The sequence below is a fragment of the Anolis carolinensis genome, chromosome 1, assembly GCF_035594765.1.
Source record: "Anolis carolinensis isolate JA03-04 chromosome 1, rAnoCar3.1.pri, whole genome shotgun sequence".
Lineage (NCBI taxonomy): Eukaryota > Metazoa > Chordata > Lepidosauria > Squamata > Dactyloidae > Anolis > Anolis carolinensis.
In genome coordinates, this window is record NC_085841.1 from 163,856,239 (window position 1) to 163,875,520 (window position 19,282).

The 19,282-nt window shown below is 38.8% G+C and overlaps 1 protein-coding gene across 2 annotated transcripts in view; it reads left to right on the forward strand.

Annotated features, from left to right (window-relative positions):
- LOC100565548 (beta-soluble NSF attachment protein) overlaps nt 1–19,282 on the forward strand; it is a 34,448-nt gene that overhangs the window by 1,260 nt on the left and 13,906 nt on the right. For both annotated transcript variants that reach the window (XM_008115211.3, XM_003215248.4), the window contains exons 2-7: nt 9,391–9,467; nt 10,336–10,452; nt 12,801–12,847; nt 12,974–13,051; nt 13,525–13,580; nt 16,550–16,634. In XM_008115211.3, coding sequence (XP_008113418.1) covers nt 9,391–9,467; nt 10,336–10,452; nt 12,801–12,847; nt 12,974–13,051; nt 13,525–13,580; nt 16,550–16,634 — 460 coding nt within the window. The remainder of the gene's footprint in view (nt 1–9,390; nt 9,468–10,335; nt 10,453–12,800; nt 12,848–12,973; nt 13,052–13,524; nt 13,581–16,549; nt 16,635–19,282) is intronic.

Here is a 19,282-nt window from a genome sequence, read left to right on the forward strand (position 1 = left end):
GAAGTTTCTTAAAATATTGACACTGCAAAGATAAACCAAACATAAAATGGCAATGTCTTTCAGACTCAGGCCCCTTCTACACTGCCATATAAAATCCAGATTATCTGCTTTGAACTAGATTATATAGCAGTGTAGACCAGCCATGGGCAAACTTGGGCCCTCCTGGTGTTTTGGATTGCAAGAGTTGAAGTCCAAAACACCTGGAGGGCCCAAGTTTGCCCATGCCTGGTGTAGACTCATGGCCCTTCCAGACAGGCCCAATATCCCAGGATCTGATCCCAGGTTTTCTGTTTATCCCAGATGACCTGGCAGCACAGATTTATATAATCCAGTTTAAAGCAGACAACCTGGGATCGGATCCTGGGATACAGGGCCCAATATAATCCAGTTCAAAGCCGATAATGTGTATTATCTGCTTTGATAATCTGGATTATATGGCAGTGTAGAAGGGGTCTTAGGAAACGGAAAAGGTTGTAATTTAATACATTTTTTTAAAAAAACAATGCTTTGCCCCGTTGATACTCTTTTTGATTTGGTCTTCAATCCTCTAAATAAGTGATTTTCAATATACAGTATATATTCTTGGTTTCTGCTGGGGTTTGCTTCAAGGACCTATGGATACTGAAAATCTGTGGATGCTCAAGTCCCATTATGTACAATAGTATAGTTGAATGGCATTGTTCATATAAAATGGCCAAATCAAGACTTGCTTTTTTGTATTTTTTAAACAAATATATTTTCAAGATTGTCAAATCGGTGCATGCAGAATTAGCAGATGCAAAGAGCCAGTTGTATCTTTGCAGGATGGAGGGCTGTTCTCCATGGGATCCCCATTTTAGCGGCTGGACAGGCAACACAATTTGTGGTGGCTCTAGCTTTTAACCAGTTAATTTCTTCCAAATGAATGATTCCTCCATATGACAACAGCCAAGCTACCTTTATGCAGATATCTTCACTGATTGATTTTGCAGCTGCAAGGCTACTCAATGCTAATCAAGCTGGTTAATTGCAACACTCACACTTGGTCCAAACAGACAAGGACTGGGTTGTTCTGAGTTTTCTGGGCTATATGGCCATGCTACAGAAGCATTCTCTCCTGACGTTTTGCCCACATCGATGGCAGTCATCTTCAGAGATTGTGAGGTCTCTTGGAAACTAGGCAAGTGGGGTTTGTATATCTGTGGAAGGTCCAGGGTGGAAGAAAGAACTTGCCACCTTGATTAATATTGAATAGCCTTGCAGCTTCAAAGCCTGGCTGCTTCTGGATGTTTCTAGAGTATAACAACTATTTTCAAAGTAAGTACCTCACAATTAACAGGAAATAACATTTTCAAACCAGGAACAGATTTTTTTCCAAATTTTGTTACATAGTGTAATAAACTATGAATCCGCAGCCAGTGTCAACTTATAAGATGCCATAGGACACTTGTTCCTGAAGCAACATATTTAGGGGTGAGCATGTTCGAATCCGGGGAGCTGAGTGAGTTCCTGCAGTTAGCCCCAGCTTCTGCCAAACTAGTAGTTTGAAAACATGCAAATGTGAGTAGATCAGTAAGTACCGCTTCTGCAGGAAGGTAGCAGCGCTCCATGCAGCCACGCCGGCCACATGACCTTGGAGGTGTCTATGGACAACGCTGGCTCTTCGGCCTAGAAATGGAGATGAGCACCAACTCCCAGAGTTGAACATGAGTAGACTTAATGTAAGGGGAAAACCTTTACCTTTACCTATGTTTTATACAAAATATTTGGAACCAGGGGAATACCTGAATTTGCACGTGTGTGTGTGTGTGTGTATAAATAGATTCTTAGTTAACAGGAACTCTTAAGCAACAGGCAAAAAATTAGAAGAAATAATACTTTAAATAAAATTTAAAATGAAATCAATTTTTAGTGGAAATGAGAGTTGGAACTTCACACACCGTGCCGTGAGTATGCCAACAAAAACGTAACAAAGCTGTTGTTATAATATAGCAAAATGGTTACATTAAGTTAGTTTTTGATTGTTTTAGTTTTCTTTTAATTATTGTATTTCAATATTAATATCAGGTCAGTACAAGGTTTATATTTTGGTATTTTATGGGATATAATATTAGTTAGGTCTGTTTTTAATAGTAACTCTCAAGCAACCAGAAACTACTTTTATACAGCATCTACTAATCCCCATGGGTGCTAATTAACAGAGAGTCTATTGTATAATGAAAAGTCTTGGAGATGGGATCCAAGTCTAAACACTAAATTTATGTTTTATATATGTATCTTATACATGTAGCCTGAAGGTCATTTTATACAGTGTTTTAAATAATTTTGTGCATGACACAAAGTTTGTGTACATTGAATCATTTGAAAGCAAAAGTAGCACATTGTCAGATTTTGGAGTATTTTGGATCTTGAATTTGGGATAAGGGATGCTTAAGCTGTGACAACCACCAACTTTCTGGGATTCTGTCTACAGATGCTTTGGTCTGCAACTCCCATCAGCCCCACGCTGCATGGGAATGTTAAAGGAAGCCACCTGGAGGAGCAACAGTTCTATGCTCCTGCTGCACATATCTTCAGATTAGTTGGACTATGTAACCATTATTGCTTGAGGTTTCATTAGGTTTATTGTCCATTATATTGATAGGTTGAAGAAAGCTGAGTCCTTTGGGTGTTAGTGTAATAAGCACTTGTCTTTATACCAAACCATGGTCAGGTGTGGAATAAATCACCAGCACTAAGGATGAATCTACGCTGTAAAATTAATGCAGTTTGTCACCATTTTACCTGCCATGGCTCAATGCTATAGAAAACTGGGATCTGTCATTTAATGAAGCACCAGCACTCTTTGGCAGAGATAACTAGAGGCCTTGTAAACCTACAACTACCAGGATTAGACAGCATTGAAACATAGCAGTTAAAATGGTGTCAAACTGCATTCATAATGCAGTGTTGATACATCCCAAATTATAGCTGTTAAGAATGGGCAATTCTTTCTGATCTTGCAAATGTTAGAATAAAAATTCCATAAGCATACAGAACGTCTTGTGTTTCACAACGTAAACTCCTATGTCTGCCTTTTTTTCTTTGTCAGCTGAAAGTAACATTTCATGTATGTGAAATAGCAATAAATGTGTTAGTCATCAGGGTACTGCAGATTTTTTGCTGCAAGGGAATAAATACTGCCTTCTTTGTCAAGAAATGTCTTAGTGTGACAGATTGAGGAAGTAGGAATGTCTGTCTATCTGCTTGTTATCTGTTTCACCAATGAGAATGACTAAGTTGGTTCCAGGGATGGAGGCTTCTCTGTGATGGATCTGTGATGGTCTGTCTTGACCTCTGGAACAGGCATAATAATATGTGTTTCAACATTAATGGCACTCTGTTTTGACACTGGTCTATCTGCTGTTATTTCAATGTTAATGTATCTTCCTTTCGGCCATTTCCTTGTTGCCAATTGTATTCTCGGCCACCTTGAGAGACCCGAACAAGAGGATAAAATCTCTTTAAAAACTAAATAAAAATAATAAAAATCATGCTTTCAGACAGATTTTTACCTAAATGAATACAGTCCCCCCCCTATCTATGAATACAACCATGCATGGCTTGAAAATATTTATTTTTTTTAATTCCAAAAAGCAAAGCTTGGTTTTACCATTTTATTTAAGGGAGGCCATTTTTTCTGTACCATTATATATAATGGGATGCGAGCATCCATGGATTCTGGTATCCATAGAGCAGTGGTTCTCATTCTGTGCTCTTCCAGGCATTTTGGACATTAGCTCCCACAATTCTTAACAGCTGGTAAGCTAGCCATGAAAGCTGAAATCCAAAACACCTGGAGGAGCAGAGTTTGAGAAACACTGCCATAGAGTAACAAAAATTCCTGCGTTCAAGTAACAAGATTCTAAGTGAAGGGTTCTTGCCACATTTTCCCTCTGACAATGCTAGTTCTTTTTAATGTTTATTTTTAATTAAAAATATTAAAACCTCACCAGCAGTCTAATCTGTTGTTTGTAAGGACTAGAACCTAGTGATGGGAAGATTTCAGTTCTTCTGTATTCTCTTTCTTTTCAGTCAGATTCCTATGTTACACACAACAATCCTTACAGAAATTCTTCTCTGATTATCAGCTTTCCTGTATCTGATTTCATTAATCTGTTAATTCAGTCACATATCTGATTTTGTTCTTAAAGAACCTTAGCTGGAGCCAAAACAGGCTTTGTAATCTGGTATAATTGGTGAGAGCTGGTTCCTTAGGAAAGAGGGCATCTCTTGTGGAGAGAAGAGTGATACAGGTTGAGCATTCCTTATCCAAAATTCCAAAATACCCTAGAAATATCTACCTGGGTGACTGAGATAGTGACACCTTTGCTTTCTGGTGATTCAGTCTATACCAATCTTATTTCATGCACACATTTATTTAAAACATTGTTCATAAATTTCCCTTCAGTTTTATATGAAACATAACCAAACTTTGTGTTTAGATTTGGATTCTATCTCCAAAATTTCTAATTATGTGCATATATGGAAATACAAGTATTCCAAAATACCAAAAATCCAAAATATTTCTGGACCCAAACATTTTGCGTAGGGATAGTTTGTATCAGAAAGCTCTGTTTGGCAAGAAATTGTTAATTCTAGATTTTATGTTAAACCCATTAATTGTCCTTACACTAAATACAATAATATTTTTTTACCCTCATAAATAGTATTAAAATCAAAATGGATTTAAGACCATGGTGCATTTAAAATTGTGATGGTCCATAATGCACTGGTGGAAAATAATTGAAGGGGGAAAAAGGAATGTATGTTTCAGAAATAATGAGTTAAACTCAACGAGTTTCATTTAATCTAGAAAGTACATTGCGTCTAAAGACTTAAATCAGAATATGCACATTAACGCTAATTTTGTAACCAATGCTGTGGTATTTTGTTTTTACTTTGACTGGGTCATGGCTAGACATTTTGAGAATGTTTATCTGGATTGGATAAAGTACTGTAATATTGTATTGGCTGCAGTTATCCTGCCCATAAATCTTTTTTTTTCCAGTGGTATATTTGCTTATGCCACCAATGTAGCATTCATACAGAGATTACAGAATACAGATTACTGGCTTTATGTGGTTGAATTGAGTGGGTGGAGATGGAAGGAAAAGCAAAGACAACAACTAGTTTAACTGTTGTTTTGGGGAATTGGGTGAGCAATGAAATCCGGACAAGCTAAGCAAGTGAGCAAATATGATACTCTTCTGTGTTTCTTACTGGCATTGGTATTGAATTGTATCTGAAAGTCAAACTATGTTTGGCAAGCATCAAGATAGATGACTGAAGGGCATTTTTGAGGAGCCTATCTTAAAAATGTTTACAATGACTGAATTCCAGTCCTATTATTAGGCAGAGTGAGGCATCTGGCTCAAGTAGCATATTTTGTGGGTGGGTGGCAGCAGAAACTAGAGCTGTATATGCCATACTCAGTCTGCTCTGTGTGGACTCTGTTTTCTTGCTGACTCTCAGTAAAAGAAAGTAAAAGTGCTTAATTAGGATTTGGCTGCTGCTCTTATCACACTTCTCTATATAAAAGGAGGGTAAATGGACAGGGCAATGCAATAAGGAATCAATATCTATGACTCGCTTACCCATGCTCCAGAATATTTTTATTGGAAGTGTGGGCCTCTCTGTGTATTTATTTTGGGGCATGCTAATATAGTCAGCATACAGGATCCGTTATTACCTACAGTATCAGGTAGATAGAGTGGTCTTGGAACATATCCTTCATGGATGTGGGGGGTCATATTTTATCAGTTTTGTAGGCAGTAAAATAGTTTGGGCTCACCTTGACTGGCGTGAAGTTGGAAGCTCTAGTGGAGCAGCAGATCTGTTGTAGGTTTAATTTCAAACTTAATAAGATCTGCCCAAGGTTCTGGAGCTATTGCGGTAGGGGGGAGTTCAGCAGCTTAGACAACACCTTCTAATTCTGAAATTAAATTGAGAGCATATACACTGTTTCATTGTTGTGGAAAACATTGTTCCCTATTGGTTAGTGTGCAGAATGTGATGTTGTGTTTTCTGTCTGGAAAAGAGAGGCTGGCTTATTTCTGCTCACTTAATTTGTCATGATGGCTTCGATTTACAGAGCTTTTTGCTGCCTGGGCCTGTCTGCCCCCTCCTCCCCTTTGCCTAAGAGCCTTAGGAGAGCTGTTCTGTTTAATGGCTCTTGTCATTTATGTAAGATAGCATACAAGAAAGGCGGGAGAGCTTTTCATTTGGGGATTCTCTCCCTGAAAAAAAAAAAGAACCCTCTTTTACAAGCCTTCAAAACTAGATTTTTTAATTTAGATGTTTTTATTTGAAATGCTTCTTTATAACCAAAACAATTACTATAGCTTTGTGTACCTGAAATTTTTACCACATTCCTAGGGAGTCATGATAGCTTTATAGTTCATTTGAATAATACGAGCATGAGGTTTTAACAGCATATGTTGTTTTCTTCTGAAAAACTTTCTTGAGCTTTCTTGGATACAAAGTTGCAGGATTAATCAGTTCATCATAATCAATCCCTATCGCCTTTTTCAACAGAGGAACTGAGTAAGAGGGCTTACTTTTATTTTTTGCTTTTTGTAGCTAATGGATTGTTACAGAAGTAACTTTGTTCTAAAAGGAAAACTAATTTAGTACTGTAGTTAGCAGCTCTTGGGAAGTCTCTGCTTCAGTATCTTTATTTTTTAATAAAATAAAATGTGGATTTATTTTATTTCAACATGAATATCATGCTGTATAGTAGTAAAATCAAATCCATGGAGGCTTGCAAATAAAAGTTACACTGAAATTAAAAATAAAATAAGCAGGATAAACAAGTAAACAGAAAGCAAGTTGTGAGAAGGACCTTGTGTCATCTTTCTAGTGCCCCTTAACAATTGCACTTCCACCTTATTGATGCCTATCCCCCAGAATGTTGGTGATTTCTCTTTTTAAAATGGATACGAGTCATTTAGCATTCCCAATATAATGGGACAGTCCAGTCCAGTATAACCAGTGGTGAGAACCAATGGTAGGGGTTACAATCCAATGATATCTGTAAGACCATTTGATTTCTACATTGGTTATGGAATGTCTAAAATTCTTCCATTGGTGTCAGGTGTGATTATATAATAAATGCTCCCTGCTAGTTAATAGTAACAGCTGCAGAGAGCCAATGTGGTGTAGTAGCTTAAGTGCTGAATTAGGACTCTTAAGTCAGGATGTGAATCCCTATTCAGGCACTAGATTGCTTCTGTTAACTGTTTCACTCAGTAGGACAGACTTTCCTCCAGAGTATGGCATTGCATTGTTTCATCCACCCAGTTTTCTCCCTGTATGTTCAATAGGTAGCTTTCTGTGACACATGAGCACTTATTTTTCACCGGGCTCTGTTTTGGTGTGTCCTCCTTTGGGATTTCCTCTTGAAGGTTTTCTATACTTATTCAGATCTTGGTGTCCCTCCAAGAATGTAGATATTTTCTTATTGCATGTCAATGACTATACTACCTAAGCAACTGGACATGTTCTTGAACATTGAACAACACAGAACACTATACAGTGATTTTTGTAAATCATTAGTCTCAGAGATGCACATTTGATAGAAAAATAAATAGATTCGTGATGTAGCTGACTGGACAATAAGGTTGCAACAATGGGGGAGGGGTAAACACACCCACACAACTGCAATATAAAATGAAACACTGCATTTTTATCTCCAGGTTTTAAAAAAATCTTATTCCACCTTATTCTTCTGCATGTCTAGATCATGTCTCAGATTTGGTAAAACTGGTAAGAGGGGCTGTATGTTAATAAGATATCCTACTCTGAACATCACACCAGATCAGCTTGACAGTGAAATACTAGCTAAAATCCAAAGAGACCAGAGTAATAATTAGCTAAGCACTCCTTAGGACATATGTGGTAATGATTATCATGCTTCTCTTACAGAATATTCCCAGGATATCTAAAGTGTGCATGAAAAGGTTTCTCTCGCATACAGAACAAGCATAAAAATAAAAATAGCTCAGTTGTCTTACCCTCTCATTAAAAAACAAGATGCAAGACTTGTTGTTTCAAGGAGCAGTGGAACAGATCATGCATTCTGAACCTGAGAAAGAGTTAGATGTGCAAGATATTTAAAATAAGACTATTACATCATTTTTATCGTTATGCCTTGATACCTTTAGGCTTTAGGCCTATACACTGAATTATAGGTAAATTCTATTAAAATAGCTGAGTAGAATTCCACTGTTAATCTTTTAGTAACTGGGCCCAACCCAGTAAAATACTGTACAACTTACATATTTGTGAAAGATACCAAGACCCTCTATAGTACCTGAAAGTGTGGATAATTGCAAAACCTATATTTCGACTATACTTGGGCTAGAAATATACCATAGAATTGCATTGGGGAACCTACAGAGGCCCACAAAGACTTCTGAAGGGAGGATATTTTTGGAGCATGGATAACTGAAGCCATGGATACCATAAATAAGGAGGCCATACTGCACAGTCAACCCTCCACATTTTCTGGGCTTAGGGAAACAGGGTCCCTATGAAACAGAAAAACTAGGAATAACAAAATTGCTAATTTTTATCTGAGAAAACATCTCTAGGACATTCTAGTTCTTCCAACATGATTCTATGGTCAACTTCCACTGGAAGTTTATCATGTAATCACACGGATGTATATTGAGATTCTTAGGTGCTGTCTTTAGAAATCTCTAGGTCCTCCAGCATGACTATAGAATTACACCGGAAGACCTTAAAATTTCTAGAGAGAACATTTTAATTAAGCTTGTGAATAATCATATCTGCAAAAATGAAAACCATTAATGTGGAGTCACAATAGTATTTGTAAAAATCACTTTTATAGTAAATGCTTTCCTGTGGCTTTCAGTGATCGCACCTATGGGAAGAGTCCAAAGATCATGTTAAAGTGCTCAAAGTTTCTGTGATTTCATAAGTGTATGAGACACAGCATCCATTGCAGCACTTGTGGCTTCCAATTGAAGTGAAGGATCAAAGCCACCCACTTGTTCCATTCACAGTCTACCTCTGCATTGCAGAAATGGCTACCAGCTATGTCAACCACTTATGTGGAATCTGATCAGGTTGTTGTCGGCTTGTTTTCATACAAGATTGATTCCTAGAAGTAAAGATACAGTAAGACCACTGCTTCCATGGAAGATATGTTCGTGGCTGGACTGTGGTTATCTGAACCCATAGATATGACCACATGCCATTGAATTACCTGACTTCTGGACCCAGCATCACATAGAGGGAGATTATTTTTCCCTGAAAGTGGATAACTACTAGTACGTGTTCCAAAATTGTGGAGGTCTTACTGTACTAGTGTCCTTCTAACATAATTTCTCCTTCTATTTCTCCTAGAGGGAACAGGGTAGAAGAAGCATGTGAAATGTATACCCGAGCAGCAAATATGTTCAAGATTGCCAAAAACTGGAGTGGTACGTATGTATTTCCTTGGGACTTCCCAATACTATCAAAGATATCCAGTGTTCTTAATTCAATGTCCTTTACTTGAATAACACATCTTAATTATACATGTAAGGGGGTGGTAGGTAAGATACAGTATTGTTACATCTCTTGGTCTCAAATTGTGGCAGACTAACAGTGAATTTTTTAAATCTCTTCAATCTCTGCATACACTCGATAATGACTCAGTTGTTTGCTGTAACTTTTTCCGAGGTTATTCAGGAATTCTTAATAGGGACGTTTCCCCTCATTTCCATCTTTTGATTATGCATTCAGAGGTGGTTATTTCAATGAAAACTATAATATGGAAAGCCTAGTGATAAGATGGAAGCTATGTCAGCATCTAGGTGGTGTTGGACTGCAACTCCCATAATTCCTCAGCATTCGTTTTGCTATCTTAGGGCAGTGGAGATTTGAAATCCAATGACGACTGAAGGGATGAACAATTCCCATTTCTGGTTTAGTGCTACTCGAATGAGCAAGTTGTGAAAAAGATGTTGAGTCATCTTGCAATTCCTTTAGTACATTGTATTTCTATTTCATACGCATTTCCCTTTGGGGATAATGAAAGCCCTTTTTACCTATAATGTATGAGAACACTTTCAGTCTTGTAATTATTTATATTGATAGCATTTCAGAGACAGTGAATAATCATTGCCAATGTTCTTTTGGAAATATCTGCTCTTCTGATTTAGACCAAATGATAGGTTTTCAAATGGAACTCTGAAATCTGCATAATCTGCATAATCACCCATATGAGTGTGCAGAGAACTTGCTATAATTTTGATATTTGAAATCATTATACTGGGGTTTAAATCTTGGGATTATTTTTTCTTCCAGCTGCAGGAAATGCTTTTTGCCAGGCTGCCAAGCTCCACATGCAACTGCAGAGCAAACACGATGCAGCAACCTGTTTTGTGGATGCAGGAAATGCCTACAAAAAGGCAGACCCACAAGGTAAGATGTATTGTACATACTGTATCTCTAGATTGAAGTTGCGATGTTAAGTTATTCCATGCAGGGAGGCAAACAAGGGAAACCAAGCTCTCTCAGAAAGACAGTGCTGGTTTCGAAAGACCCCTGGGAAATTTTGAAATAATTGTGGCATTCGGGCTGAATTAGAAGCCTGTTAAGCTGTTTAAATCTTTAACCAGAACCATGTGCATTAATGATGACTCACTTTTTGTTTTGTGATTGTTTCAAATGTTGAGTAGAATGATTCTTAAATATACGAATTGCTTGTTATTGAACTTGAATTTACTGTCACAATGTGTTCTAGAGCCCAGCAACAATTCTGTAACATTTGTATGTGATATTTTCATTCATTCTAAATATAAGTGGCCACATCCCATCTGATTTTGGAAACTTAAGCAGGGTTAGCTGTGGTTAGTATTTGCACTGGAGACCATGCATGAATACCAGGTGCTATAGACTATATTTCAGAGGGAGGAACTGGAAAAGTCATCTCTTGAGTATCACTTGCCTAAGAAAACCCTCTGAAATTGATGGGTTCACCATAAATCAATAGACAACTGAAATTGTATATTCAGTTTTATGTTTAGGAAAGTCAGTTTGTACACATGAATACAAATGCAGCTTATTGATGTGGCAAAATTCAGCAGTGAGCCTAAGGCTATTAACATTTTATTAATAAAAGATCTCAGCCGGCATTTGGAAACAATAGACATTGACAAAATTACGATCTGTCAACTGCAAAAGGCCACCCTACTGGGATCTGCACGCATCATCCGAAAATACATCTTACAGTCCTAGACACTTGGGAAGTGTTCAACTTGTGATTTTGTGAAACGAAATCCAGCATACCTATCTTGTTTGCTCTGTTATACAATAAAATAATAATAATAATTATTATTATTTTATTTCTTACCCGCCTTTCCTCACGGCTTAAGCCGGGTTACAACATTGCTAAAACACATAATCAAAGCACATAATCATTTAAAAACACTATGTAGAATATACATATTAAAACATATTTCCATAAAATACATATTAAAATACACAAAACAAAAATTAGACATAGAATGGCAGTTTAAACCCTGGTCGATGGTATCAAAGGCCTCTGAGAGATCTAGGAGAACCAGCAGGGACACATTCCCTCTGTCGGTGTTAAGACTGAGATCATCCACTAAGGCGACCATAGCAGTCTCAACTCCGTATCCTGCTCTGAAGCCAGTTTGAAATGGGTCAGGGAAGTGTGTGTCATCCATTGACTTCTGTTGTGTGGACTGCCTTCTTGCAGTATCTCTCTGCTCCTTTTTCTGATTCAAGAAATATCATAGGAAGGATGTAGTCATGCTCCCTCTTTGCATGCATAAGTCTTGGCTTGTAATGGGAACATCTATAGCCTATGAAATATGTCTCTGTCTCCTCAACATCCTGAGCATATGTGAACTGACTCTGTGCCTTTGTTTCATTGGAAACTCTGAATCTTGCATACACATTCCTCCCATGTTAAGTTGGATGCATATTGGAATGCAAATGACCAAGCTCTGTGTGTGTGGCAGTATTCATTACAATGGAGAAGGCATGAGCATATGCAGAAGCAGATGGCAGATTCCTTTGTGATTGCCATGCAGTCCTCTGTACTGAAGTATGGGAAGTATAATGTGAGGATGGGAGTTTACTATAAGTGTGTGCATGGCGTCTGACCCTATGGAGTATGAGAGTAGATAAGGCAGTAATACCTTATGCAAAAGCTAGAATAGGAGCAGACAGAAAGTAGTTCAGGGCCTTATTGTTGTTGCTGTGTACTTTCAAGTTGCTTCCAAGTTATGGCAACCCTAAGATGAATGCATCACATTGGTTTTTTTTACACAATTTCTTTCAGAGAGGGAGTGGTTGCCTTTGCCCTCTCAGACTGATATGCAATAGATGCATGTATTTCTGACTCCCAACTTTTTAAATGCAACAGTAACAAATGATTTTATTGTTGAAATAAAATTTTAAAAAATCCAAGTGTAGTTTTTGAGTGGAAAGACTATGATTTTGTCAAATTCTAATTCTAAAAACAAATTTCCATTCTCAGAATTCTTGAATCTTATTCATACGTCTTTTGTGTTAGGATTGGTGGGGCGGAGGTATAAGAATAATAATAGATCTTTTAAATGATGTCTGCTTACCCTTGTGTTTGAAATTAAAGAAATGTTTTCTTGATATTGAACAGAAAAATGATTGGCTGTTGAATCTGGTGACATGAATAACCAGCCTTCTTGTGCTAGTAGGGTAATAGTGTTTGACTGAGCTGATTTTATTCATTATTTCCCTCCCAAATGCATACGTTGCAGAGGCTATCAACTGCTTAAATACGTCCATCGATATTTACACAGACATGGTAAGATTCCTTAGGCAATAGGTTGGGAATCCAATTTGTGACCTTGCAAATCTCTGCGATTAAATCTTTGATTCAGATGTGTTTGTAGAAAATGAGAACAGCTAGATAAAATTCTTCTCTTTCCAGGGCCGATTTACTATTGCTGCCAAGCATCACATTACCATTGCAGAGATCTATGAGTCTGAGTTGGTAGACATTGAAAAGGTGAGGAATTTTAACTGTTCAAGGCCATTGTGTATTTGTTATGAAAAGTGCAGTTTGAGCATCACATATCCAAAATGCTAGATACCAAAAGTATTCCATACCCCCCCCCCCCCAAATTTTGAAATACTTACAAATACGTAATGAGATATCTTGGAGATGGAACTCAAGTCTAAATAAAACATTCCTTTATTTTTGTTTGTAAAACAATGTTTGTGTACATTGAACTATCTGAAATCAACAATGTCCCTATCTTCGCCACCTACGTAGACCATTATCCATTTCCAGATAAGGAATGCTCAAACCTCCTGCTCACTCATTTCCTTGTAGCTAGTTTTAAGAGGCAAATATGACCATGTTAACTGAAGAAATTAGTAATTTGTAAACTTTGTGATCTGCACAGCCTGTGTGCCAAAATATTCAGTCTGTAGCAATCACATTAAAAGAGAAATTATGTTGAATTCTTGTATTTTTAGGCTATTGCTCATTATGAACAAGCTGCAGATTATTACAAGGGAGAAGAATCCAACAGGCAAGTTTTCATTTAAAGACTATACATAATAATAATAATAATAATAATAATAATAATAATAATAATAATAATAATAAAACTTTATTTATACCCCGCCATCATCTCCCCAACGGGGACTCGGGGCGGCTTACATGGGGCCATGCCCAAAACAATATAATATAAAAAGCATATAAAAGAACAACACATCACAACACAATAAGCAATACAACAAATAATAATATCCATTACAAAATAAATCAAGGAAACAATGAAAAACAAGGGCGTGCCACATGAACATTAAGTTAAAACTCCGGGTGAGAGAGACATAAGAATAAAAAACCACAGCGAACAGGGTCATAAGGAAGTGGGGTAGTCTGGAGGATATTAGAGGAAGCAACGGAAAAGAAATATAAAATAGTTACTCTCCAAAAGCACAACGGAAGAGCCATGTTTTCAAGTCTTTCTTGAAGGCTGCTAATGTGGGGGCTTGCCTAATAATAATAATAATAATAATAATAATAATAATAAATTTTGCTTTGGTTTTTATTTTAACATTATTAAATTGAATTATTTTTCTAGGATCCTATAGAGCAGGGGTCCCCAAACTAAGGCCCGGGGGCCGGATGCGGCCCTCCAAGGTCATTTATCTGGCCCCCAACCTCAGTTTTATAATGTAATATTTTTATATCATTTTTAATAATATAATATATTGTATATACATATAATATTGATAGTAAAATTATAATGTTATACAATATAATACTAATAATAATACCATATAATATTAATTATACATTATATATTACATATATTACAGTATAGTGGTATAGTTCAATATAGTAATATATAATGCTAATATTGTGCTACGCTAATAATATAGCAATAATATATTGTATGTACATACAGCTTCTCTGAGTCCCCTTCGGGGTGAGAAGGGCGGGATATAAATAAGAAATAAATGTAGTAAATGAATAAATAAATAATGTTAGACTTAGGCTCGCCCAAAGTCTGAAATGACTTGAAGTCACACAACAACAACAATCCTACTTAACTTGACTATCTCATTGGCCTGAAGGAGGCCCACACTTCACATTGAAATCCTGATAGGTTTATGTTGTTTACAATTGTTTTCATTTTTAAACATTGTATTGTTCTTTCATTGTTGTTGTTGTTTTGCATTACAAATAAGACATGTGCAGTGTGCACAGGAATTTGTTCAGTTTTTTTTTCCCAAATGATAATTTGGCCCCTCTACAGTCTGAAGGATTGTGGACCGGCCCCCTGCTTAAAAAGTTTGAGGACCCCTGCTATAGAGCATTCATATCCTCAACAAACTTTTTAAGATTAGCATCCCAATTTTAAGATTAGCATCCCAATCTGTCAGTTTCAATATCAGATTACAAATTTTTCACAGTATTTCCCTGTGAATGCATACAACTGGTAAATGGAAACTAGGGGGATGTAAGGGATCTGATGGGCTTGTCTCATAGGCATAAAGGAAGTTTGGGATTTGGAGCCCCCATGTTAATGGCCAGCTGCAGACATTTCTGGGGGGAAATGCATTTTAAATATGTGTGTAGAAACATGCTGACAGTAGAGATAGGTAAAAACAGTGTTTAAAACGCAAGAGTAATGAATGTAAGCAATATATACAATTGAAAACATTTGCACAAATATATGTTCATTTGGAAAAAAAATAAGCAGGAAACAATTTAGTTCTTACCATTCAAAAAGGCTATGACTGTGGGAAAGAGGAGAGCCCTATAATACGTATATATTCCATGTCTTTGGTGGCTAAATGTATCTGAATGCTACTGGTTTTCTGTTTTCATTCATGTCTACAAAACAAGTACATCTATACTTGTGTATAAGTCAACCTCATGTATAAGTAACAGGCAAATGATGGGACCAAACAATAGAATATAATAGAATAGCTATATTCTCATTATACAGTGAAATTAAATGCTCTCCCCAGCACACATCACAAAACAACACACCCATCCTTCCACATTCCAACCACCACCACACAGACCCCAATGCCACATCAATGAAAAACCGTGGAGTTCAGTATAGTTACAGCTCTAGGATAAAAGCCAATTGATTTTGCTATACCTGTGGATAAGTCAAGGGTAAAATTTAGGGACATGTCACAAATAAATATTTTTCTCTCCTTTAAAAATGCATAAAGGGAACATACTTAGGAAAATGAGAAGGAGAGGATCTGTTCATTGCAGGGCTTACAGTGGAGGGAGAAGAGGGATACATTTCTGATCTTTGAAATTTCTACATCTGTACAAATACAGAAAGGAATATAAATGAAGAAAAAGAATGAGAAGCTTGCCCTGGGCGAGAGCAAAAGTGAAAGCAGTGGCAAAAGGCATAGAAGTGCACCCACCCTAGTACTCCAGTTCTTGCCCAGTCTGGAGAAAAAGGGGTAGTGTTTCCAACCCTAATCACCTTCTTGTTTTGGCCTAAGTGACTTCAGCAACAATGTAGAGGAACATGAAGAATACACAGCTTACACTATTCAGGGCACTTCAGATGGAGAAGAAAGTTCACAACCATTTTTAATTGGAGCTTGCTGTGTAAGCTTTGTGTTCCCCACTATTTTGGGCACTTGGGGTGTAGTGGATATTTTTTTTATTAAAGGAGAGCCTTATTTAGTCTTTCTGCGAGTCTCGCAATTCTTCAGAGAGACTGCTAAGTCTTTTGAGACTTATGCAGTAAGCTCCTATTAAAAATAGCCACCACGGTGCACTCCAGATGTCAGAAAGCACAGATCATTTCCAGTAGTATCGGAGTGTGGATAAGCCGACCCAGGTTTGGGGAGCTAGTTTTTTGCCAAACCTTTTCCCACTTAAACATGTGTGCCACCATTTCTCAAGTAATTTAGGTCTGCTTATGTACTGTCATACATTGATACATATTTTTTTCTTTTTAGAAAAAATATATTTGTTTACCAGTCAATTAATTACAGTTTTTGTTTCTAGTTCTGCCAACAAATGCCTTCTGAAAGTAGCTGGATATGCTGCTCAGTTAGAGCAATATCCAAAGGCAATCGAAATGTTTGAACAGGTAAGTGTACTACATTTTGATTTATAAGCGGAAGAAGTATAGGTTGCTTACCTGTAACCGTATTTCTTAGAGTGTTGATCTGTGAAATTCACACATATGGGTATCCCCAGTGCGCCTGCGCAGAGTTCAGAACCTTCTGGAAGTTTAAAAGTGAAACAAATTGGCGGGAGCCCCGCCCACTCTCCCCATGTAGTATATGTAGCCGTGGGCGGGGCCACGCCTCAGTTCTCCGCCGCAGACAGCAGCTGAGAGACCAAGGCATGACCTCAGCGGGGAGGATGGGCGGGCTGTGTGAATTTCACAGATCAACACTCGAAGAAATATGGTTACAGGTAAGCAACCTATACTTCTTCTGCGTGTTGTCTGTGAAATGCACACATATGGGTGAATACCAAGCTACTAACCTTGGAGGTGGGTCATGCCATGCAGGAGAATAACACTGCCCTGCCAAATGCAGCATCCTTCTTTGCCTGGATGTCCAGCTTGTAGTGGGACACAAACATTGATGGAGATGACCAGGTAGCTGCCTTGAAGATGTCTTGCAGGGATACACCCTGGAGGAAGGATTGGGAGGCTGACAGTGACCTGGTGGAGTGTGCAGCTACATGAGATATGGTGGTTCTTTGCCCACTAGTTGGTAAGCCAGGCAGATCGCGGAGGTGATCCAGGAGGCCAGATGTTGAGAAGTGACTGGAAGGCCCAAGGCATCTTTCTATATTTGAGGAAGAGCCTTGGAGATTTTCTGTGGGGGGCAGTTCTATGAATGTAGAACAGTAGTGCTCTTTTGACGTCCAGAGAATGAAGAGTCGTCTCCAGGGGAGATGATGGGTTAGGGAAGAAGGCGGGTAGAACAATGTCCTGGCACATATGACAGCGTGAAACGATCTTCGGTAGGAATGCTACGTCTGTCCGAAGAATCACATTGTTGTCAGAAAAACGGATGTAGGGCTGCAATCTCACTTGCTCGTCTAGCGGATGTGATCGCGACAAGGAACGCCGTTTTCCAAGACAGGTGGGAGGGATCGTTAGAGGCCATTGGTTCAAATGGTGGCTTTGAGAAAGGACCAGTTCCAGGCTCCATGATGGAGGAGGTAAGGAGCTAGGTGGGTAAGTGTTTAAGGAATAGGCGTAGGAGTGGATCTTGAAACAGTGAGGGCTGTCCTACTTTCCTTCTGAACCAAGACAGAGCGGCTGTATAGCACTTGATTGATGATAGAGACATATGTTTTGAGGATAGGTGGACTAGAAAGTCAAGTACTACTGAAGTAGGGGCTGTAAAGGGGTCTACTTCACAGGTGGAGGCAAATTCTTTAAATCGAGACCACTTGTATGTATAAGATCTCTTTGTTGATGTCTTTTGGGCTGCAAAGATTATTCTACGGATGCCGTCGGAGAGGTGGTCTGTGGTCTGATCCTCCACGCTGTCAACTGTAGAGATGTTACGTCCGGGTGTCTCACAAGACTGTCCTGGACTGTGAGAAGGTCGGGGCTGTTCCTCAGGCGGACGTAGTCGCCTCTCGATGCCTTCAGGAGGGGTGTGAACCAGGCCTGTCGGGGCCACCAAGGGGCTATGAGAATACAATTTGCATTGTCTGATATAACTTTGGTCAGGAGTGGGAGTGGTGGAAATGCGTATAGCAGTTCTGGCACCCACGTGAAGAGGAAGGCGTCTCCTAAGCAGCCTGGGGATGCGTGAGGGCGTATCCGAGTGCAAAACTGAGGACACTGTTTGTTCGCCGGGGAGGCGAAGAGATCCACCTGAGGAACTCCCCAACGTCTGGTGATGAAGCGAAACTCCCTGCAGTGGAGTTTCCATTCGTGATTGCTGAGGGGAGTTCTGCTCAGGGAGTCCACTAGGACGTTGTCCTCTCCCGGCAGGTGAATCGCTATGAGAAAAATATTCCTGCGAATGCACCATTCCCAGATTTGTGATGCGATGGAGAGGAGAGTGAGTGAGCTGGTCCCTCCCTGTTTGTTTATGTAGGCTTTCACTGTTGTGTTGTCCATGACAAGTTGGATGACCTGGTTTTTGGTAAGGCGGGCGAAGGATTTCAGGGCCTTTTCCACGGCTAGGAGCTCCAAGGCATTGATGTGGATCTTTTGATCTTGTGTTGACCAACGGCCAACCTAGTGTTGATGCATCTGTTGTCAGTGAGAGTGAGGGGCAAGGAGAAACGAATGGAAGTCCCGAGCACACATTGGACCTCCTTGTCCACCCTGAGGGGGAGTTGAGGACGTCCTGAGGAAGTGATAGGACAATGTTTTGGTGATCTCGGATTGGGTCGAATTTCCGGACGAACCAGTTTTGTAAGGTTTGGAAGCGGAGGCAAGCGCATGGTGTAACCACTGTAGTTGAGGCCATGTGGCCTAAGGTGGATTGGATTGTCCAGGCGGACGCTTGTCCATGGTGTCGCAATTCAGAGACCATAGTTTTAAGTTTCTGAATCTTTCCTCCGGTAGGAAGGCTTTTTGGGACTGCATGTCTATAAGGGCGCCAGTGAAGGTGATATGTTGGGTAGGGGAGAGGTGGGATTTTTCTCTGTTGACAACGAGACCTAAGGTCTGCAAAAAAGATAAAGTGAAATGAATATCAGATTGCAATTGATCGCGGGGTTCTGCTGATAAAAGCCAATCATCCAGATACGGAA